This window comes from Lynx rufus, unplaced genomic scaffold (assembly GCF_022079265.1).
Source record: "Lynx rufus isolate CCGP_SWC_20201006 ecotype Redwood Valley unplaced genomic scaffold, mLynRuf1.p SCAF_15, whole genome shotgun sequence".
Classification (NCBI taxonomy): domain Eukaryota; kingdom Metazoa; phylum Chordata; class Mammalia; order Carnivora; family Felidae; genus Lynx; species Lynx rufus.
Window position 1 is genome coordinate 46,760,690 of NW_025814829.1, and position 18,288 is coordinate 46,778,977.

Consider the following 18,288-nt stretch of genomic DNA (forward strand, 5'->3'; position numbering starts at 1 on the left):
TTCTCATTGTTAGAGAAATGATATGTCGGAAGGTAGAGACGATGTTCTTGATGATCTAACTAATGCTCGGCTTCTTTGTGTGATGGCTGAACAAAAGGCACTAAATATTTCCTTGTTCCATCTTCAGTGGCCTTCAGAACAAAATGTCTCTTTAAGCCCCTGAAAATCTATCCAAAGAGGAAAAGTTTTGTTGGAATAGTATATATTTTCTGTATTCTTGTTTATCTGTAACAGAAATGAGTAAAGATAGCAAAAGGTTGTTTTGTTCAGTAGCTCAACAGTGACCAGCCCAGTGATAAAACTGTCCACGGTGTAGTATGGAAGCTGCTGCGTACCATTGGGAGAGTGTTCCTGGAGCTGATATTTGAACTTAAGAGGCAAGGCACAAGATGTTTGCAGAGGAACAGTGGAAGCAGCCACTTCATTGTAGGAGGAATAAGAAACCCAAGACAAAGGCTGTCATGGAACAGGTCACATTATGTGAAGGTAAGACTTAAATACTGGCTGTTGGAGTTTTAAGCAGAGGAATGGCTTCATCAGTTTGCTCTACAGATAAGGGACAACCGCGTGGTAGATCTAGGCCATGAGAGAAAAGGCTCTGTGCAAGATAACCAAGGCAGGAGAATGTTGTAATTGTTCTGGAAAACCAGGGCCTGGACAAAGGGAGTTCAGGCATTAGCAAAGGACAAGAGGAACAGATTTTAAAAGTCTTATTTAGGAAAGAAAATTGGACAAGACTTAGAGACTGATGATATTTACTAGATACAGGGGCCTCTAGGTTCCTGGTAAGGGTGACTAGAAGGATGGGAGAAGGCAACACCAAGACAGAAAATAGAGGAAGAGAAGAATTGGTTTGGAAGAAACCAGGTTATGGGAGTTTAGGTTTCAGTTGTGCTGTTTGAGATGCCTGTGTTTTCCAAAGCTGCTGTGCAGCTGGATAGCAGAGTATGGAATTTTGGTGGAGGTGAAGCCTTAAGAGGGAATTAGCACAAACCTTGGATTCATATTTGCCAAGTTTTTATTACAACTTACCAACTGGAATGCTGTAGCTAATATTCCAACCAGTACCTGGTGTTAATCAGAGTGTAACTAGGACATCAGATTTGTGGATTTCTGGTAGATCATGGATAGGACACCCTCTTTTCATTTGTTTGAACCTGGGTCTGAGCATGAGCTGTAGATTGCATTTGGTTGCTGTGCCTCTCATTCCTGTTTTTCTCATGTCACTCATTTGTCCTGTACAGTGGCCAACATCTGGCTGTGTGCTTCATGTGTCCTTTAGCTTTGTCCTCTGTCCCTAAAAACTCAGTTACATTCAGAGGCTTGGCAAGATTCAGGCTCGGTTTTTAAGGGATGAATTTTCACAAATGTGCTGGGTTCTAGTTCATGTCACATCAGAAGGCACATATCTGGAGCGCCTGGGTGGCTCAGTCAGTTGAGCATCTGATTCTTGGTTTCAGCTCTCACGGTTTGTGGGATTGAGCCCCACAGAGCCTGCTTGGGAATTCTCTTCCTCCCTCCCTCTCTCTGCCCCATCGCACTCATGCACTCTCTCTCAAAATAAAAAAAACCCACAAGGTATTATTTCTGAAATAAAAATTCACCATTAACAAAAAAGAAGGCACATATCTTGTCTGGCTTTCAGTGCTAATGGATCAATGGTTCAGGTGGGGGCAGCCTGCTCCCTGCATTCATTGTCCCCTAAGGATTTTAACATTTCATTGGTTGGTGATTTTTACCCTAGTCTGTATTTCATTAACGTTACAATAGTGATTTTCTAAATTCCATCATTGTTTCCTCTCTTGGCAAAAATTTAAGGAATTTTCCTTTATTGACATTTCCCTGAAATACATTTTAAACCCTACCAAATTTACCCTACCACTTTTACCATATTCTGATTATTAATCATACTTTTGGTTAATTCTCTTGGATTTTTTTCCTCTATGTGTATGCTTTCTCGTCTCTAATTGCATTGGGAAACACGTCATGGGCATCTTGCTCTTACTCCTTATTTCTAGGAGGGAGTAATTCTAAAACAAATCCTCCCTTTTTTTTTTTTTTAAACATTTTTTTTTTAATGTTTTATTTTTTTTTTTGAGAGAGAGAGACAGAGCATGAATGGGGGAGGGTCAGAGAGAGAGGGAGACACAGAATCTGAAGCAGGCTCCAGGCTCTGAGCTGTCAACACAGAGCCCGACGCGGGGCTCGAACTCACAGACCGTGAGATCATGACCTGAGCCGAAGTCGGACGCTTAACCGACTGAGCCACCCAGGCGCCCCAAATCCTCCCTTTTTGAAGCCTTTTGTGACACACTCCTGGATAGATTGAACTATTCCATTGAACAAAATCCTAATCAGCTTGAGTGAACATAGGAATTGATGGGTTTTCATTTATTTTTGCTTTATAGTTACTGCTTTTGTAAGCCATCTTACAACATGGCAACACTAATACTATACAAAGATGTTTATCATTTAGGTTTAGCTTTAACTTAAATATATTTAGAGAAAAACATTTGTGATTAGATTATTAGGGCATGGTAATGTGTTATGTATATATATTAAGCTGTTCACAGAAAAACTCTACAACCTTGAAGTACACAGGTACAAATTTGCATTTTATGCAAAAATCCAGGTTTTATTTTTACTTATTCTTACATTGGTGGGAGGTGATGTCAGAAACTTATAGGCAAAGAGAACTGTTTTCTACCTCTTAGCTGAACAAAAATACACACGATGTGGCATTATCATTAGGCAAGACTTGCTTTTTAACATTTCACACAAGAATACAATATTATCCTTTTTTGAACGAAATGCCCAGATTACTAAGGAAACCATCTTTGGAGGAAGTGTTTAATAAGCATATTTAAATAAATCCTCCAGTAGAAATGGGAGAATTCATTGCCTTTACTTAGAAGAAGGCTATGTAAGTAGTTATCTGTCAAATTTATCTGTGCAGCTCACCAACATTTCCTCATTGGAAAGATCAGTATTTCCACATCACAGTCCCCAAAATGACTTTCAAGTCTCAAAATTCTGTGTCTCCTTTGGCTTGCTTCTCTCTTGATTCCACCCAGGCTTTATTAATGGTTCGCTTCATATCATCATCTCCATCTTCATAAATTTTCTTTAGAACATTCATCAGTCCCTCACTAGGATCTGTTTCAGTGTCATAGGAGGGCTTTCTATTAAAAAGAAAACAAATAATGAAGATACAAATACATATATAAATGATCCCATTTACTGCTATGTCCTTATCATAATGAATGCCTCCAGTTCAACCAATGTCCAAGCAGGGCAAATTATCTTCTTCACTTATTAAGTGCCAGATCGCATAACTGGCTCTGAAGAAACAGTAAGACAAAGACATAGTCCTGTACTCAGGTAATTCGTTCTCGATTTAAAATCAATTCAGATAGCTTCTAACCCTAACCAACCAAGTGCACGCAGGCTATCGGGGAAGGAGTGAGAGGAATGTGGAAGGCTAAGCAACTCAATGTAGGACATGGCCACTGCAGGATATTTAAAGCAGAGTAACAGTTTGACCTAGGATGGAAGTATCTTTAAATGAACACTTTTTGGAATGGTCATTAATGGATAAAAATACTTTTTCACTCTACACCAGTGACTGTGAAACTAAATTACGTGTAAGAAACTTCTGTGGAATTCTTAGACTAATGAAAAGTAATCTCTGAGAAAGGACCTGGTATCCATATAGGAATACCACTGGCTTAGTGTTAAGAACCAGTACAAAACAGCCAATCAAAACTAAAGCCCTGGGTATAAAGCAACTTGCTGGCCATGTGCCCTCTTTTGGTAGGTTCTGACAGTTGAAAGATAGAGGATAATTGGGTTACTCAGTGGACATTAAGAGGTAGATGGTCAAATCGCAGACTACAGCTCTTCTCCACAATAGCAAAGTGTTAAAAATCTACCATCCCAGCAAAGAATACATTAGAATTCTTAAAGAAATGAAAGTAAACTCACTCTTTTTCTTTGCATTCTTTTTCAACCTGAGTCAGGTAGTCCCACCTCGTGTTTTCTGCTTTCTTTCTACATAAGATAAGAACTGTATCTGTCTTAACCTGGAAGAAAAGCAGGGAAACAAGTACAACTTACAACACATGGAAAGAGCATGGATATTTGGAAAACATTTACTCAATCAAGTTACTATTATGTGTAAGACCTGTTTTACGTGTAATACTTTTACAAATAGGCCAGAGTCCAAACACTCATGGAAGAGAAAGACCATAGACAAGTAAAATTGGAATACCTTCAAATATAAAGAAAGACAAAAACCAAGATAAGGTGTCAATGGGGCTTCAAGGGGGAACTTCATTAAGAAAGGCTTCTGTGAACTGAAATCTGAGCAGTGGCCCAAGATCTGGAAGAAAGGGCACCGCAAGGAGAAAGGCTGTAAAATGTAAAATTTTAGTGTGTTTGATAAAAAGGGAGTGGTGAGATTTTGGTGATTGAAAGAGTTCTCTTAGAGGGGTCAGAGATAGGCAGAAAGCAAGAGAATATACTCTTTCAACAATGATCCATATAATTCCTAGGATTATTTGAGCATTCAATTATGGGATTAATGGATGAAGAAGGAAGCAGTGAGACACAAGATAATTCATAAATTACATTCTAATACTACCTTTAACCTGCTACATAACTGTGCAAACACAGATGGCAGAATGGCACATCTATGTACCAGATGCATTAAACCCTATTTATTTAAATTAAGTAGGAAAGAGATTATCTGAATTAGTGAGAAGTATGCATAATAGTTTAAAAGACTTTTTTACAGCTTTTACTAACTCCAGTTAGGCTGAGTGCTGAAGCCCTTTTATGTTTCGAAAATTTATATATCATGCTAATAATTAACTACCATTATTTAAGCACTTTATATAATTTCACTTTAGTATATAATTTCAACTGTGTGAAACAAATCACTGCCATCATACAAATGAGGAAACTGAGGCACAGAAGGATAAAGTGAGCTGCCAAAAAGTCACAACTAGTAAATGGAAAAACTGGCATTAAAACTCAGTTCTCACTCTAAACCAATTTTAATGGTTTATTCCCTCTCCTGATTTTAATGGCATTATTCCCTTAAATTTTTTTTTTTTTTTTTTTTTTTTTTCAGAGAGAGGGCGCAAATGAGTGAGGGGGCAGAGAAACAGGGCTCACCTGAAGCGGGGTCGAGCTCAAGAACAGAGATCATGAGCCGAAGTCAGATGCTTAACTGACTGAGCCGCCCAGGCACCCAAGAATCTATTCCCACAGAACAGGAGTTGACAAATGGCCAGTTAGTATTTCAGGGTCTGGTGCAGCTCCTTGTTTCGTTATAGCACAAATGCAGCCCCAGACAACACCTAAGTGAGCACAGGCATGTTCCGATAAAGGGATCAGGCTGTAGTTTGCTGACCCCTGTTATGGAGGATAAATTAATTCTAGCTCATCTCAACTCTAAATCAACCAGGTTCAATTTAATGAGGTTTTACATTATGACAAAAGAGCAAACTTACTTTTTTTGAACTGCCTTCCACAGAGATGGGTTTCAAGAGATTATTCACAATCATGGAGTAACTCTTTCCATTTAGATTCTTTACCAAGAGATCAAATGACCTACAACACAACAGTGAATACGTAAGCTTTGTGCTCTATAGCTCTTGTGGAAAAAAGACATGAGTTTTATTTCAGGATGTGCATTTGGCCACCCCTGGTGAGAGTAACGTCTTCGAAACACGTGGAAAGGACGATTCTAAATTTAAAAAAGAACTGGTAATAAGGCAACCTCGGACTTAATGATCACTACCTTCCCCATTGTGAAAACTCACCTCTCTGTGAAATGCACCTGCACATTCTCAGTGGGGATTTGATGAACTCCAGTTAAGGTAATGTAGATTTTCACAAACTTATCTGACTGATCCCATCCTAGTAACAAAAAAAAGGGACATGAGTGAAGTCTCAGTATCTCTAGAACAGCAAATGCAAATGGCTCCTTAAACTGGAGAAAACTAAATTCTAGTAATAGAAACATGGGAAAAATTAAAATAGAAGAATTTTCTAGATGGAGAAATTGAACTTCGTAACAGTTAAGCAATCTACCCAAAGTTAGGCATCTAGCTAGTGGTAGAACTCAGATTCAAATCCAGGTTTACTGAACACAAAGCCCATGTGTTGTTTTTTTTAATATACCTTAGAAAAATGAGCTACTCTTAAAATAATGTATTTAATGCTCATATTTCTTATTCTAACACCACACACAGAAATAAACTCAAAATGGATCAAAGGCCAAAATGTGAGACATGAAACCATGAACTCCTAGAAGAGAACACAGGCAATAACGTCTGATAGTGGCCATAGCAGCGTTTTTCTAGATGTGGCTCCTGCGGCAAGGGAAACAAAAGCAAAAATAAACTATTAAGACTAGGGGCGCCTGGGTGGCTCAGTCAGTTGAGCATCTGACTTCAGCTCAGGTTATGATCTCACAGTTCATGGGTTCGAGTCCTGCATCAGGTTCTGTGCTGATGGCTCAGAGCCTGGAGCCTGCCTCAGATTCTGTGTCTCCCTCTATCTCTCTCTGCCCCTCCCCTACTCACACACTCTCTCTCTCTCCTTCAAAAATAAACATTAAAAAAAATAAACTATTAAGACTATATTAAAATAAAAAGCTTCTGCACATAAAAGGATCATCAACAAAATGAAAAGGCAACCTATTGAGTTTGCAAATTCAATACTTGCAAATAAGGGGTTAGATATTCAAAATATAGGAAGAACTTATATACAACTCAATACCAACCCCCCTCCCCCCCCACACCGATCCAATGACAAAAAAAGGGCAGAGGACCTGAATAGACAGTCTCCCAAAGACCTACAGATGACCGACACATGAAAAGATGCTCAATAATCATCAGGGAAATACCAAATCAAAGCTACAATGAGATTACCACCTTACACCTGTCAAAATGGCTAGAATTAAAAACAAGAAATAACAAGTGTGGGTGAGGATGTAGAGAAAAAGAAAACCCTGTGCACTGCTGGGTGGGAATGCAAACTGGTACAGCCAGTGTGGAAAAGAGTATGGAGGTTGCTCAGGAAATTAAAAATAGAAATACCATGTGATTCAGTAATTCCACTACTGGTATTTACTTGTGGAAAACGAAAACACTAACCTGAAAAAATATGCACCCTATGTTTATTGTAGCATTATTTATACTAGCCAAGATAGGGAAGCAACTTAAGTGTCCATCAAAAGATGAATGGATAAAGATGTGGTATATAGGATACACACGTGGAATATTACTCAGCCATAAGATCTTGCCATCTGCAACAATATAGAAGGACTGAAAGAGTATTATGCTAAATGAAGTCAGAGAAAGAAAAACAACTACTCTATGATTTCATTTATATGTGGAATCTAAAACACCAAACAAAAGCAGAAACAGACCCATAAATACAGAGAACACACCAATGGCTGCCGGGAACCACCACAGGCACAGTACAGTGGTGAAGGGGAGTGGGAGACAGAGGCTTCCAGTTATGGAATGAATAAGTTGGGGGGAATAAAAAATACGGCAGGGGGAATATAGCAGATGATACTGTAATAGTGCCAGATGGCAGCTACATACAGCATAACACAGATGCTGAATCACTATGCTGTACACCTGAAACTAATGTATCACTATGGGTCAACTACGTTCAAAAAATTAAGCCCCCCCCCCCAAACAAAACAAAACACCCAGCTCATTTTCTTTTTGTGGAATTTTTCTCCTATACCTAAATATCAATAATTCTCTACTAAACTGGATGGCTAAACATCAGCACCATCTAATTTCATAATCCTTTCTACTTCTCTAAGCAGTTAAAAGGCAATCATAGTTTCCTTAATTCCCTTCCCTGACAAAGTAGAATTCAGAGTCCAATTCATCCAAATACAATTTCACTAATCAAGATCTAAATGCCACTGAGGCATACGTTATCAAACTATTCATATTATTCTCTAACCTAGATGAATGGCCAACACAAAATACATATTAACTTCACATAGAAAGTATATTCTAAAAACGTGTATGTATTTATCGTATATATAGATTAAATACATATATCCCAGACTGTCCCTTGCTTAGTCCTATACAAGGGAAAAAATGTACTGGTCATCAAAAAAGATGTCCTAGAGAGAGTTCTGCAGAACCTCATCCAGTTTCTTCCCATGCATTCAATCCATCCCTAAACGCAAATCTAGGTTCCTGGGTGCATGCCATAATCCTACAACCTCAGACCAGTTTCCTACGGTCAGGTAAGTACACAGCAATATCTCCTTATTGTACCACAGTTCGTCTCTTAAGCAGGACACACTGCTTTTCATTAGGACAATACAGAAAACACACAGTGCCTTTCACCTCCCCAGGCGTGTCCTCTGCTCACGCGATCCCCTTCCTTTCCTCACACTTGCCGAACTTGCCCTCCAAACTCAAGTGTCTCTTGTAATTCTCCATTCCTTACCTCCTTCAGATTACATCAGCTGTACTCCCACAGAACTTCCCAAATCTCTAATCATTTAAGCAAATAGGAAGTGACTACTACATGCTAGATGTTGTGAGCACAAAGAAAAATGACCGTCCCTCCCCTCATGAAAGCTCCTCACACTGAAATTGCACTGTTCCAAACAACCTACTGAGGGAAAACAGCATTAGTACACGACCCGGTGTTAGTTGTAGGTCTGTGTTCTAACCACACCATGAGCAAGGATCGGGTCTTGGTCACTGTTGTTGCCACGAGCCCAAGCACAATACTGGCACATATTAGGCGCTCAAAGATGTTTCTCGAATATAACTAGATTCCCTTCCTTAGATAATACTGGTGGTTGTTTGGCAAAATATAATGCAAAACATGATTAAAGCAAAACAAGAATCTGTGTTCCTCATATGCTGAACATATTTCAGAATAGGTTCATTTTTGTTGCTACTCATTGTACTAAATCATTTTGCTCTCTTGTTAGAAGCTTCTAGAATGTATTCTTTCCTTTCTTCATCGATGGGTCTTCTCTTTCAAACCACCAAAAGCAAACACTGAGATTGTTTTTAAAAACTGAGTTTGTTAGTGGGTCACTACTCAGGAATAAGGTACTGGAAGGCAGAAAGAGCTGGATGTAGGGTAGTGAGTCATACCGTAATTACTGATTTTCACGGTGTATCCCGTTGTAATGGGAGCAACCACAGCAGCTGGCTTTTCACTGTCAACAAGTTCTGCTTTTCTCTGTGATTTCTGCTGCACCTTGTTCTTGATTTCGGTCTCGATCTTGGATTTTTCAGTCGTAAGGGCATCACGTACTCTTTTTCTAGTGGCCTTTTCCAGGAGCACCTTCACCTCTTCTAGATCTTTCTGTAGCTGTGTTAAAGCAGAAGGTAAGTTAGCGATGATAGAAAAGATAATAGCTGGATATTATGCCCACTGGTCATTTCAATTTACTGAAGAGCTAAGTATTAAGAGGCTCATTTAAATTTACTAGGGTTGGTTACAACCTGGGATTCTTTTCTCCAGCCTATAGAACTGTAAATAACTAAAGCTTCCTGGTTTTCTTAAGGAAAATTTAATATTAATGTAGCAAGAGTTAATTAAGCCTAAATTTTTCACTTTGGTAGATGTTATCTGCTTTTGTTTTAGAACATTTTACTTACAAGATATTTTTTACAATAATATATTATTTACAAGATATATTACGTACATTTTACTTACAAGATATTTCTGATTCATAAAGCTGGATGAATAAATCTTTAAAAAAAAAAAAAAGCCAATTCATGGATTTCCTTTTAACATCTCTTCCTAGTCATCAGATATTAGGAATTTTAAAAATCTTTCAAAAGATGAGCAAATACATGATGAACAGAGTGAAATGCTATGGTAACTTTACTGAAGTAGTCTACTTTCTGTGATTGTTCCTCACAGACTCCTACCCCAAATGTTACACATCAATAAGTTTGCATTTTTAAGACAAGAAATAAAAAAATAAAGACCTATTTTTGCTTTTAAGAAAATGTCTTGGGGCGCCTGGGTGGCTTATTCGGTTAAGCGTCCAACTCAGATCTGGTCATGATCTCTCAGCTTGTGAGTTCGAGCCCCGCGTTGGGCTCTGTGCTGACACCTCAGAGCCTGGAGCCCACTTCAGATTGTCTCCCTCTCTCTCTCTGCCCCTCTCACACTCACACTGTCTCTCTCTTTCAAAAGTAAACATTAAAGAAAAATTTATTAAAAAAAAAAAGGGGGCGGGGGAGAAAAAGTGTCGTTCTGAATCTCGGGTAATGTTGCAGTCCAAAGTCTGGGTCTTGGCTGCACTGTAGAGGAGACAAACCTAGGTGAACAATCCAAAGTGTGACATACTCCTGGTGCACTAAAAAACCCACCTGTTTGTTCTTCTCTCCTCATGTGAATACACTGCCTGCCAGTGTCTATTTCTACTTTCTGCAGAATGGGCCAACATTCTCTGAAGAGTGAAAGATAATCAGCTTAAAACCTTTTCCCCAATTATCCTCTGATGTACTGCAAATGCATAATATCCTTACAAACAAGGGTTTGTTTTTCTTAAAATAATTTTACATTCTGGCTTGATTAATAACAATTTGACTCTAGCTGAGTTCTTATTAAAAAGAAAAAAAAAACTTAGTATAGGAGCGCCTGGGTGGATCAGTGGGTTGAGTGTCTGACTCTTGATTTCTAGTTAGCTCATGATCTTGAGGTTCATGAGTTCAAGCCCCTGCATCGAACTGTTAGCGCTGAGCCTGGTTGGTATTCTGTCTCCCTCTCTCTCTGCCCCTTCCCCAGCACAGGGGCATGCAAGGTCTCTCTCAAAAATAAACATTAAAAAAACCCTCAATATAAAAATCTTCAAATGCTTTATAACTTAGTATAATGTCCAAAGTAGAGTGTTAAGGTCTTGTTTATTTGTATTATTTATTTTTAATTAAATCCAAGTTAGTTAGCATATGGTACAACAATGATTTCAGGAGTAGATTCCTTAATGCCCCCTACCCTTTTAGCCCATCCCCCCTCTCACAACCCCTCCAGCAACCTTCTGTTTCTCTGTATTTAAGAGTCTCTTATGTTTTGTCCCTTATGTTCATCTGTTTTGTATCTTAAAGTCCTTATATGAGTGAAGTCATGATATTGGTCTTTCTCTAATTTCACTTACTATACTACCCTCCAATTCCATCCACACAGTTGCAAATGGCAAGATTTCATTCTTTTTGATTGCCGAGTAATACTCCATTGTGTGTGTGGGTGTGTGTGTGTATCTATCTATCTATATCATATTTAAAGTCTTGTTTCTTAAGTCTTACAAAATGTAGTAACAAATTCAAATGCTTTCCCGGTCTTACATTATCTCATTTAACTCAGATGCCCCTCCTTTTACTTCTCTGTAACTACTAAGATGGTATACGAAAAGTCCAACTGTCGCCAGTCTCCTGTCCTTATCTACTCTTCCCACCCCAAAGTCCTATTACTAAGACAACAAACCCTGCAATTTCATCTATTGAGCACAGAAGCAAGATGCTTTAATTCAAAGCAATAATTTATCATGGTGGTCTAAAAAATTCACATTGATTCTAATACCAATATGACAAAATTTTTGAAATGTAAAATTAGTGTATTTGTTCCCAAGTAAGGATTCAGTTAACAACAAAAAAACCCCAGAAAATATATCAAGTCTAAACAAAATGTTTTATTTCTTGACTGTACAGGAATTGTTTCTAGAACGCTTAGGAAAGAACTCTGAGAATTAAGCAAGGAATTCTCAGGCCTCATTACAGCCAATTTTGGCACTCACCTACTACAAAAGGAAGGTATCCACTGTAAGTCTGAAGCAACTCACAGAAGGCCTGTTTTAGGTAATTCCTCAGTTCTTCTACTTGCAAACCTGAAACCAGTAAAGTTGATCCCTTTGGTACTTTTCCTACCCACAAGCTTTAAGAAGTAATTTAGGAGGCATTCATTTGTTTTCTTTATGCAAAATCCCATACCCCTTTTATCCCCACCCTTAAACACATTCAAGCTTTAAGTATTTCCAAATTCTTCACCAGGGAGCATTAAAACCAAAGTGCCTCAAAACAAAAGGACTTGAACACAGCCACCAACCACATGAAAAAAGATGTTCAACATCCTTAGTCATTAAGAAAATGCACATCAAAATCACAATAGGATGCCATTTCACACCCACTATGAAGGCTAACATCAACAACAAAAACCCCTGAAAACAACAAGCCTTAAAAGGGTGGACAGAAATTGGAACCTTCATACAATGCTTGTGTGAAGGTCAAGTGGTGCAGCCATTTTGAAAAGAGTTCACGTGCTCCTGCAATTCCACTTTTAGGTGTATACCTCACAGAATGGAAAATACACGTCCTCATAAAAAGTTGTGCACAGTATTCACTGCGGCACAGTTCAGAACAGCCGAAAATCATCCAAATGTCTGTCAACTGATAAACAGAGAAACAAAATGTGGTATATCCACATAATGGAATATTATTTGGCCATCAAAAGGAGCACATGCCACACTTCGGATGAACTAGAGATTATGATCAGTGAAAAAAGCCAAAAGTAAAAGGCCACATACTGTAAGACTCTACTTATAAGAAATGTCCAGAGTGGGCAAATCCATAGTGCCAGTGTAATTAGTGGCTGCTGGAGGGAGGGGAAGTAGGAAGTGACTGCTTAACAGACACTTAATAGGTTTTTGGGGGGAGTGATGAAAATGTGGAATTAAAGAGCAGTGACAGTTGTGTGACGCTGAATATTTATCCTAAAAACCATTAGACCAGTGGTGGGTGTCTCGGTCAGTTAGGCATCCCACTTCAGGATGCTCAGGATGTGATCTCCCAGTTCCTAAGTTTATGCTTGGCATCAGGCTCTCTGCTCTAAGCACAGAGCCCACTTCAGGTCCTCTGTCCCCCCCCACTCTCTGCCCCTCCTCTGCTTGCCTTAAGATAAATAAACATAAAAAAAAAATTAAAAAAAATAGCCAATACTTTAAAATAGTTAAAACAGTGAATTTTATATCAAACCAAAACTATCCCAGAAGTGCCCCTAAGTGTGTATTTTTAAGTACCTCAACTGAGAAAAATTCCTTATTTTGAAAAGGGTTAATAGTGAGCTATCCATGCGTGTGACTGTAAAGTCACTGTAGAGATGGTTTCCTCAGGACACATGGAAGGAAACCCAAGGCCTAACACATACCATAAACCTGGGGCAAGGTATTCAGACCACACACACACACACACACACACACACACACACACACACTCACACTCTTTTTCTTCATTTAAAGCAGATTCTTAGACTTCCAAGTCAAGTCTGAGATTTTTCAGACTTGTTCGTATTGAGGAAAAGATTTCCAGAAAACAAATCTCGTTAATACTCAACACTTTTCTGTAAATAACAGTAACATGCAGTGACATTCTACTTAGGCCAAGAAAAGCGCAATGTAAGTATTATTATTCCCATTTTGCAACTGTGCAAACTAAGTCTTCAAAAAAGTTAACCCGCCCCCGTTCAGAGTTTACAGAGCTTTCGAGAGAAAAAGGCTATCCGCCCCCCAACCCCCGCCAGTCACAACTAAATTTTGCCAAGCACGGTCTGAAAAATTTTGGATACTAAAATGTGGCACCGAACAGCAGTTATTTGCCTAAAGTAACACAGCTACTCATATGCGCAGAGAAAACAGGACTAGAATCCAAGTGCCGGGAGCAAAGGCTTCTCACCTTCCAACCACTTCTACGGTGAAATGACCCTCGGTTTCTGCAATCAGCACTAATTTAGGGAAGCTTCACGTCCTCCGGCTAGTATAGAAGGGGCAGACGGAGCCGGAGGAAAACGTGAAGGTGACCAGCTCACCCAGGTCAACCGCGGGCACTACCTGCAGCCGGGGACCGCCACACAGCCCCCCGCCCCCAGCCACCGGCTCGGGCCGGGGCTGAGCGGCGGGCGTCGATCGGCAACTTTCCCCGGGCAGCGGAGGCCGGAAGCCGGCAGGGGCCGCTGCAGGTGGGCGGGTGGGCGGCCGAGGCGAAGCTCGGGGACCGGAGAGGCGACAACCGAGCACCTTATCACAGGAAACAGGGCGTGAAGGGAGTGGGGGGCGAGTGCCGGGAGACATTGGTGAAAGCGCCGCACGACCGAGTGAGGACGATGAGGCCAGACCCTTACCTCTTCCAAAGCTGAAGCCATGGTCAGGCTGGGTCAGGCAAGGCCCGAGCTGCAGCCGCGCAGAGCAGAGAACAGGAAACACCACCGAACCCGCTCACCCGGACGCAGGCCCCACCCGCACGAGGAGCAGTGCTCGCAGCCCGTGCGCACACTCGACCCGGCGCGACACCCAGCCCGCCTCCCGCACGCGGCGCCTCTGGAACCTTCGCGAGCCCGTCGTCGCCGCACCCCCTCGCCACCCCCCGCGCGCGCGCGCGCGCGCCGCTCACCTCGCTCAGCCCCGCCCCGCCAAGCCTAGCCCCGCCCCGCCCCGCCCCGCCCCCCGAGCCTCCTAGTAACGTTCAACTCTCGCGAATCCACCAAGAGCTCGGGAAAAGTAACGCCTCTTCCTCCCAGCCCGGGAAACTGTACGTATTATACTTTGACGTCGCGAGTCCCGGCTGCGCAGTCGCAGTTCAGAACCGCTGTCTCGGCCTACCTTCACTCAACCCCGGAAATAACGTATGGGTTTTCGGGCTCCAAGTCGGAAGTTGATTAGAGAGTCGGCTGACTCCGTCACTTCTAGGGCACTGGGTTCGCTAGGCAGCCATCTTAAGCTAATTTGTGAGCCTCTAAGAAAAAAGGACAAAAACAGGGGGGGAAGGGGCAGGTGTTTTATGTTAAAAAGGGGAAGGATGAAGACGGTTAACGTAGAGGATCCTGAAGGAATAGTTCGGTTTTCAGTGGGTTCTGGCGTTCTGGATACGTCACCACAATTTAGCATCTACGATATGGTGGCGTCATCACCGAGCGCCTTGGGAGGTGGGGTCGCGCTGGCCACGTGACGGGGCCCACTGGAGCGGCCCGAGCGTTAAAGCGGCTGATGCGACAATTGTGGCTTCGCTTTTTTACGTTGACGAAGCACTTTTCTGGTATTTTCGCCACCTTCACCGACCATTCTGCAACCCTCTAGTTCTACCTCAGGGTTGGGATTCGACTTAACTGAGCCTGTGGACCAGAGAAAATGTAGGCTGAGATTTCCTGGGATTACATCATGTTCCTCTTTTCAGATTATTTTAGCCGTTGGCAGCCTTAAATCGTTGCAACACGGTTGGGAACAAACAGTAACCTCTGGGAAGTGAGATAACCCTCACAGCTTTATATATCGCCCAAGGTAGCCATTAGAATCAGCAAGTCTGAGAAGCCAAAAAGCTACTAGGAAAGTGCAGGCTGATCATTGTCGTAGAGAAGATTCGGGAGTACAGCGCAAAGATACACGAACTGCAGCTACTCACAACACGCGTGAATCTCACAAACCTGACGTTAAGGGAAAGAAGCCAGACATGCAAGAGTTCATGTCGTTTGGTTTTATTTAAATGAGGTCTAAAACCAGTTAATCTAATGGGCTGTGGTGTTAAAAATCAGGACAGTCTTTATTTGGATGGGGGACAATGACCGAAAACAGCCACGAGGAGGCTTTTAGTTTCAGTTACAGTTCGGTTTCTTGATTTGGATGTTGGTCAGAGATGTGTTCACTTTGTGGAAATTTCATGAAGCTGTAAACTTAAGTGTAGTTTTCTTGTGTGTGTTATACTTAGCTGAGAGTTACATTTATAAGTAGGCCCAGGAGGGAATTTTCCCGAAAAGATGAAATGTTACGCTGATACACACAATTGTCAAAATTGATAGAATGAACTCTAAAGATCTGTGCGTTTTATTGTATGTTAATTCCTGTTTTCTTAAAAAAGTGGCCCAAAGCCTGGAATTCTGTATACTTAAATTAGGAACAAATAGCCCATTGCCCTCCATGAAAGCTTGGCCTAATGCAGTGATTTCCCAGTTTGCTTGATGCACCTAGGGCAACTCTCCCCACCCCCAGATATCCTAAAGTTACAAGATTTTCGATGCCATCTATTATCCCCTGACTCCCAAATCCGCAACACCTCTCCTCTGGACTCTGCTTGTGCTTAGATGTCTGAGAAGTACATCAAATTCAACTCTTCAAAAAACACAAAAGCCTCCGGAGCCTCCTCACACCCCCTCAGTGTCCAGTTATTCTCCAGCTCTGCGAATGCTCACCTCAGAGTCCTCATTGCTCCGGCCGTGGAATTCCTACTCGAGTCTTCAACCTCAAGTCCTACCCTCTGTGCTGTAGCAAGACTTACTGGCCCTACCTACAAAGTTATGTTGATAAAACACTGCTCACAATCTCCACTGCTACCACTGAGGACCAGGCTGCAGTTACTTTATCCGGAGTTTTAGCATCGTAACTGTTTTCTCTCCTCACTGTCCCTTTGTAATTTTCCACAGCAGCCAGAGTAATGTTTTCATATTATTATATTCCTTTGCTTAGCCTCCAATAGCTTGCTTTTAGGCTGAGAATAAATGCAAACTCTTTGCCATGACCTAGCGTGTGTGGCATGATCTTATCTCACCTAAGTAGCATATCATGTCTTGTCTTCCAGAACTCTTCTCTTCACCGCTCCCCGATCTCCCTGGTTTAAATCCACAGTTTGCTGCGTCTCCCTCTTTCTCTCTGCCCCTCCCCTGCTCGCACTCTCTCTCAAAAATAAACATTAAAGATATTTTAAATCCACGGAGTTTGCTCTCACCTCAAAGTCTGTATTCTTGTGCTTTGCTCTCTGGAATGCTTTTCCTCCAGACCATCACATAGATCATTTCTTCCTTTACTCAGGTCTCTCAAAAGTAACCTCAGGGATCCTCTTCTTGATGATATTAGATTTTAGAGAAGCAGAATCAGTAGGTGACATACTTATTACAAGGAATTAACTTCTGCATTGTGGGAACTGGCTAAGCAAGTCCCAAGTCTGTAGGCTGGACAAGCAGGAAGGGATTGTGGGCAGTCTGGGCCCCATGAAAACGGGTTGAAGCTTTCATCCACACAAATCCGGGCGGGAAGAACTCCATTCTTCTCTCAAGTAAATCTCAGCCCTGCATTAAGACCTTCCCCCTGATTCAGTTAGGCCCACCCAGATTATCCCAGATAATCTCCCTTACTCAAAACTGATTACTATGCAAAATACTTTACATAGCAACACTTAGTGTTTGAATCACTGGGAGTGTAGGCTAGCCAAGTTTACATATCAAAAACCATTTTACCAACCTCATCGCCCTCACTATTTCTCTCCACCCTCTTACCCTGTTTTTCTTCTTGGTAATTATTACCACCTGCCATATATTAGTCTTTTCCTACTACAACATTCTTGGGAGGGGGATTGTGGGCATTTTGCTTACTTCTTCCCTCCGATACATTCGGGAATGTCTTTTTTGGTTGTCACAACTGGGGAAATATTACTAGTATCTAGTGCGTAGAGGCCAGGGATGCTACTAAATATCCTACAATGCAGAGGACAGCCCCTCCCCCCACCAAAAAAAGAACCTTCGGCCCAAAATGTCAATAGTTTTCTCAGGTTGAGAAAAATTCTTTGCTAGGGTTTAAGCTTCACAGAGGCAGTATCTTTTCGTCCACTTCATTTCTAGCACTTAGAGACTGGCACCAAAAAACAAAAACAAAAACAGACTGGCACAGTAGACAGGCAGTAAACTTGCTTGAATTAATGTAATGGACCTGGTAATGTGCATTTTGTTTTATTTTTATTTTTATTAAATACTATGATTTTTATTTTGTGAGTCCATGCTAAAGCCTGAACTTTTCCATTCAAGTAAACTTTTTTTTTTTTTAAGTTCATTTTGAGAACAAGGAAGGGGGCAGAGACAGAGAATTCCAAGTAGGCTCTGCACTGTCAGCTCAAAGCCCCAATGCCAGGCTTGAACTCACTAACCATGAGATCATGACCTGAGCTGAGGCTGGACGCTTAACAGAGCCACCCAGGTGCCCTGCAAGTAAACTTTTAAAAGGTTTTGTTCTGTCTCCCTTTGACAGTAATCAAAAGCTTTGTTATAGGTGAAATTTCAAAAAGGTGAAATCAAGAATCCCATGCAAATATAAAAGGAGCGTGTGACAACTATTTTATTCAACTCCGTTAATGAAGGAACCCAGTAAGTTGTTAAACGTGTATCACAGTGCATTTGCATAATGGATACTTAGAGGCAACTTAATAATGGAATGTTAGTGTCAGTAAAGTTAGAGGGGCACCT

At 41.2% G+C, this 18,288-nt stretch overlaps 1 protein-coding gene across 1 annotated transcript; it reads right to left on the reverse strand.

Moving 5' to 3' along the window:
• Window positions 1-2,614: 2,614 nt before the first annotated feature.
• Window positions 2,615-14,389, reverse strand: CACYBP (calcyclin binding protein). Its single transcript, XM_047076970.1, has 6 exons — window positions 14,191-14,389; window positions 9,162-9,381; window positions 5,829-5,925; window positions 5,517-5,616; window positions 3,985-4,082; window positions 2,615-3,182 (listed from the first exon to the last, which is right to left on the reverse strand). Exons 1-6 carry the CDS (start codon window positions 14,209-14,211, stop codon window positions 3,026-3,028), a joined length of 693 nt encoding a protein of 230 aa, XP_046932926.1. The 5' UTR covers window positions 14,212-14,389; the 3' UTR covers window positions 2,615-3,025.
• Window positions 14,390-18,288: the final 3,899 nt, after the last annotated feature.

Bases quoted from the DNA above. Each gene is read 5' to 3' on its own strand.
- CACYBP (XM_047076970.1), bottom strand. From the start codon at position 14,211: ATGGCTTCAGCTTTGGAAGAG. The intron at 9,382-14,190 runs GTAAGGGTCTGG...GCTTTAACACAG, and splicing joins TGGCTTCAGCTTTGGAAGAG to CTACAGAAAGATCTAGAAGA. The intron at 4,083-5,516 runs GTAAGTTTGCTC...CTTTTCTTCCAG, and splicing joins TGGAAGGCAGTTCAAAAAAA to GTTAAGACAGATACAGTTCT.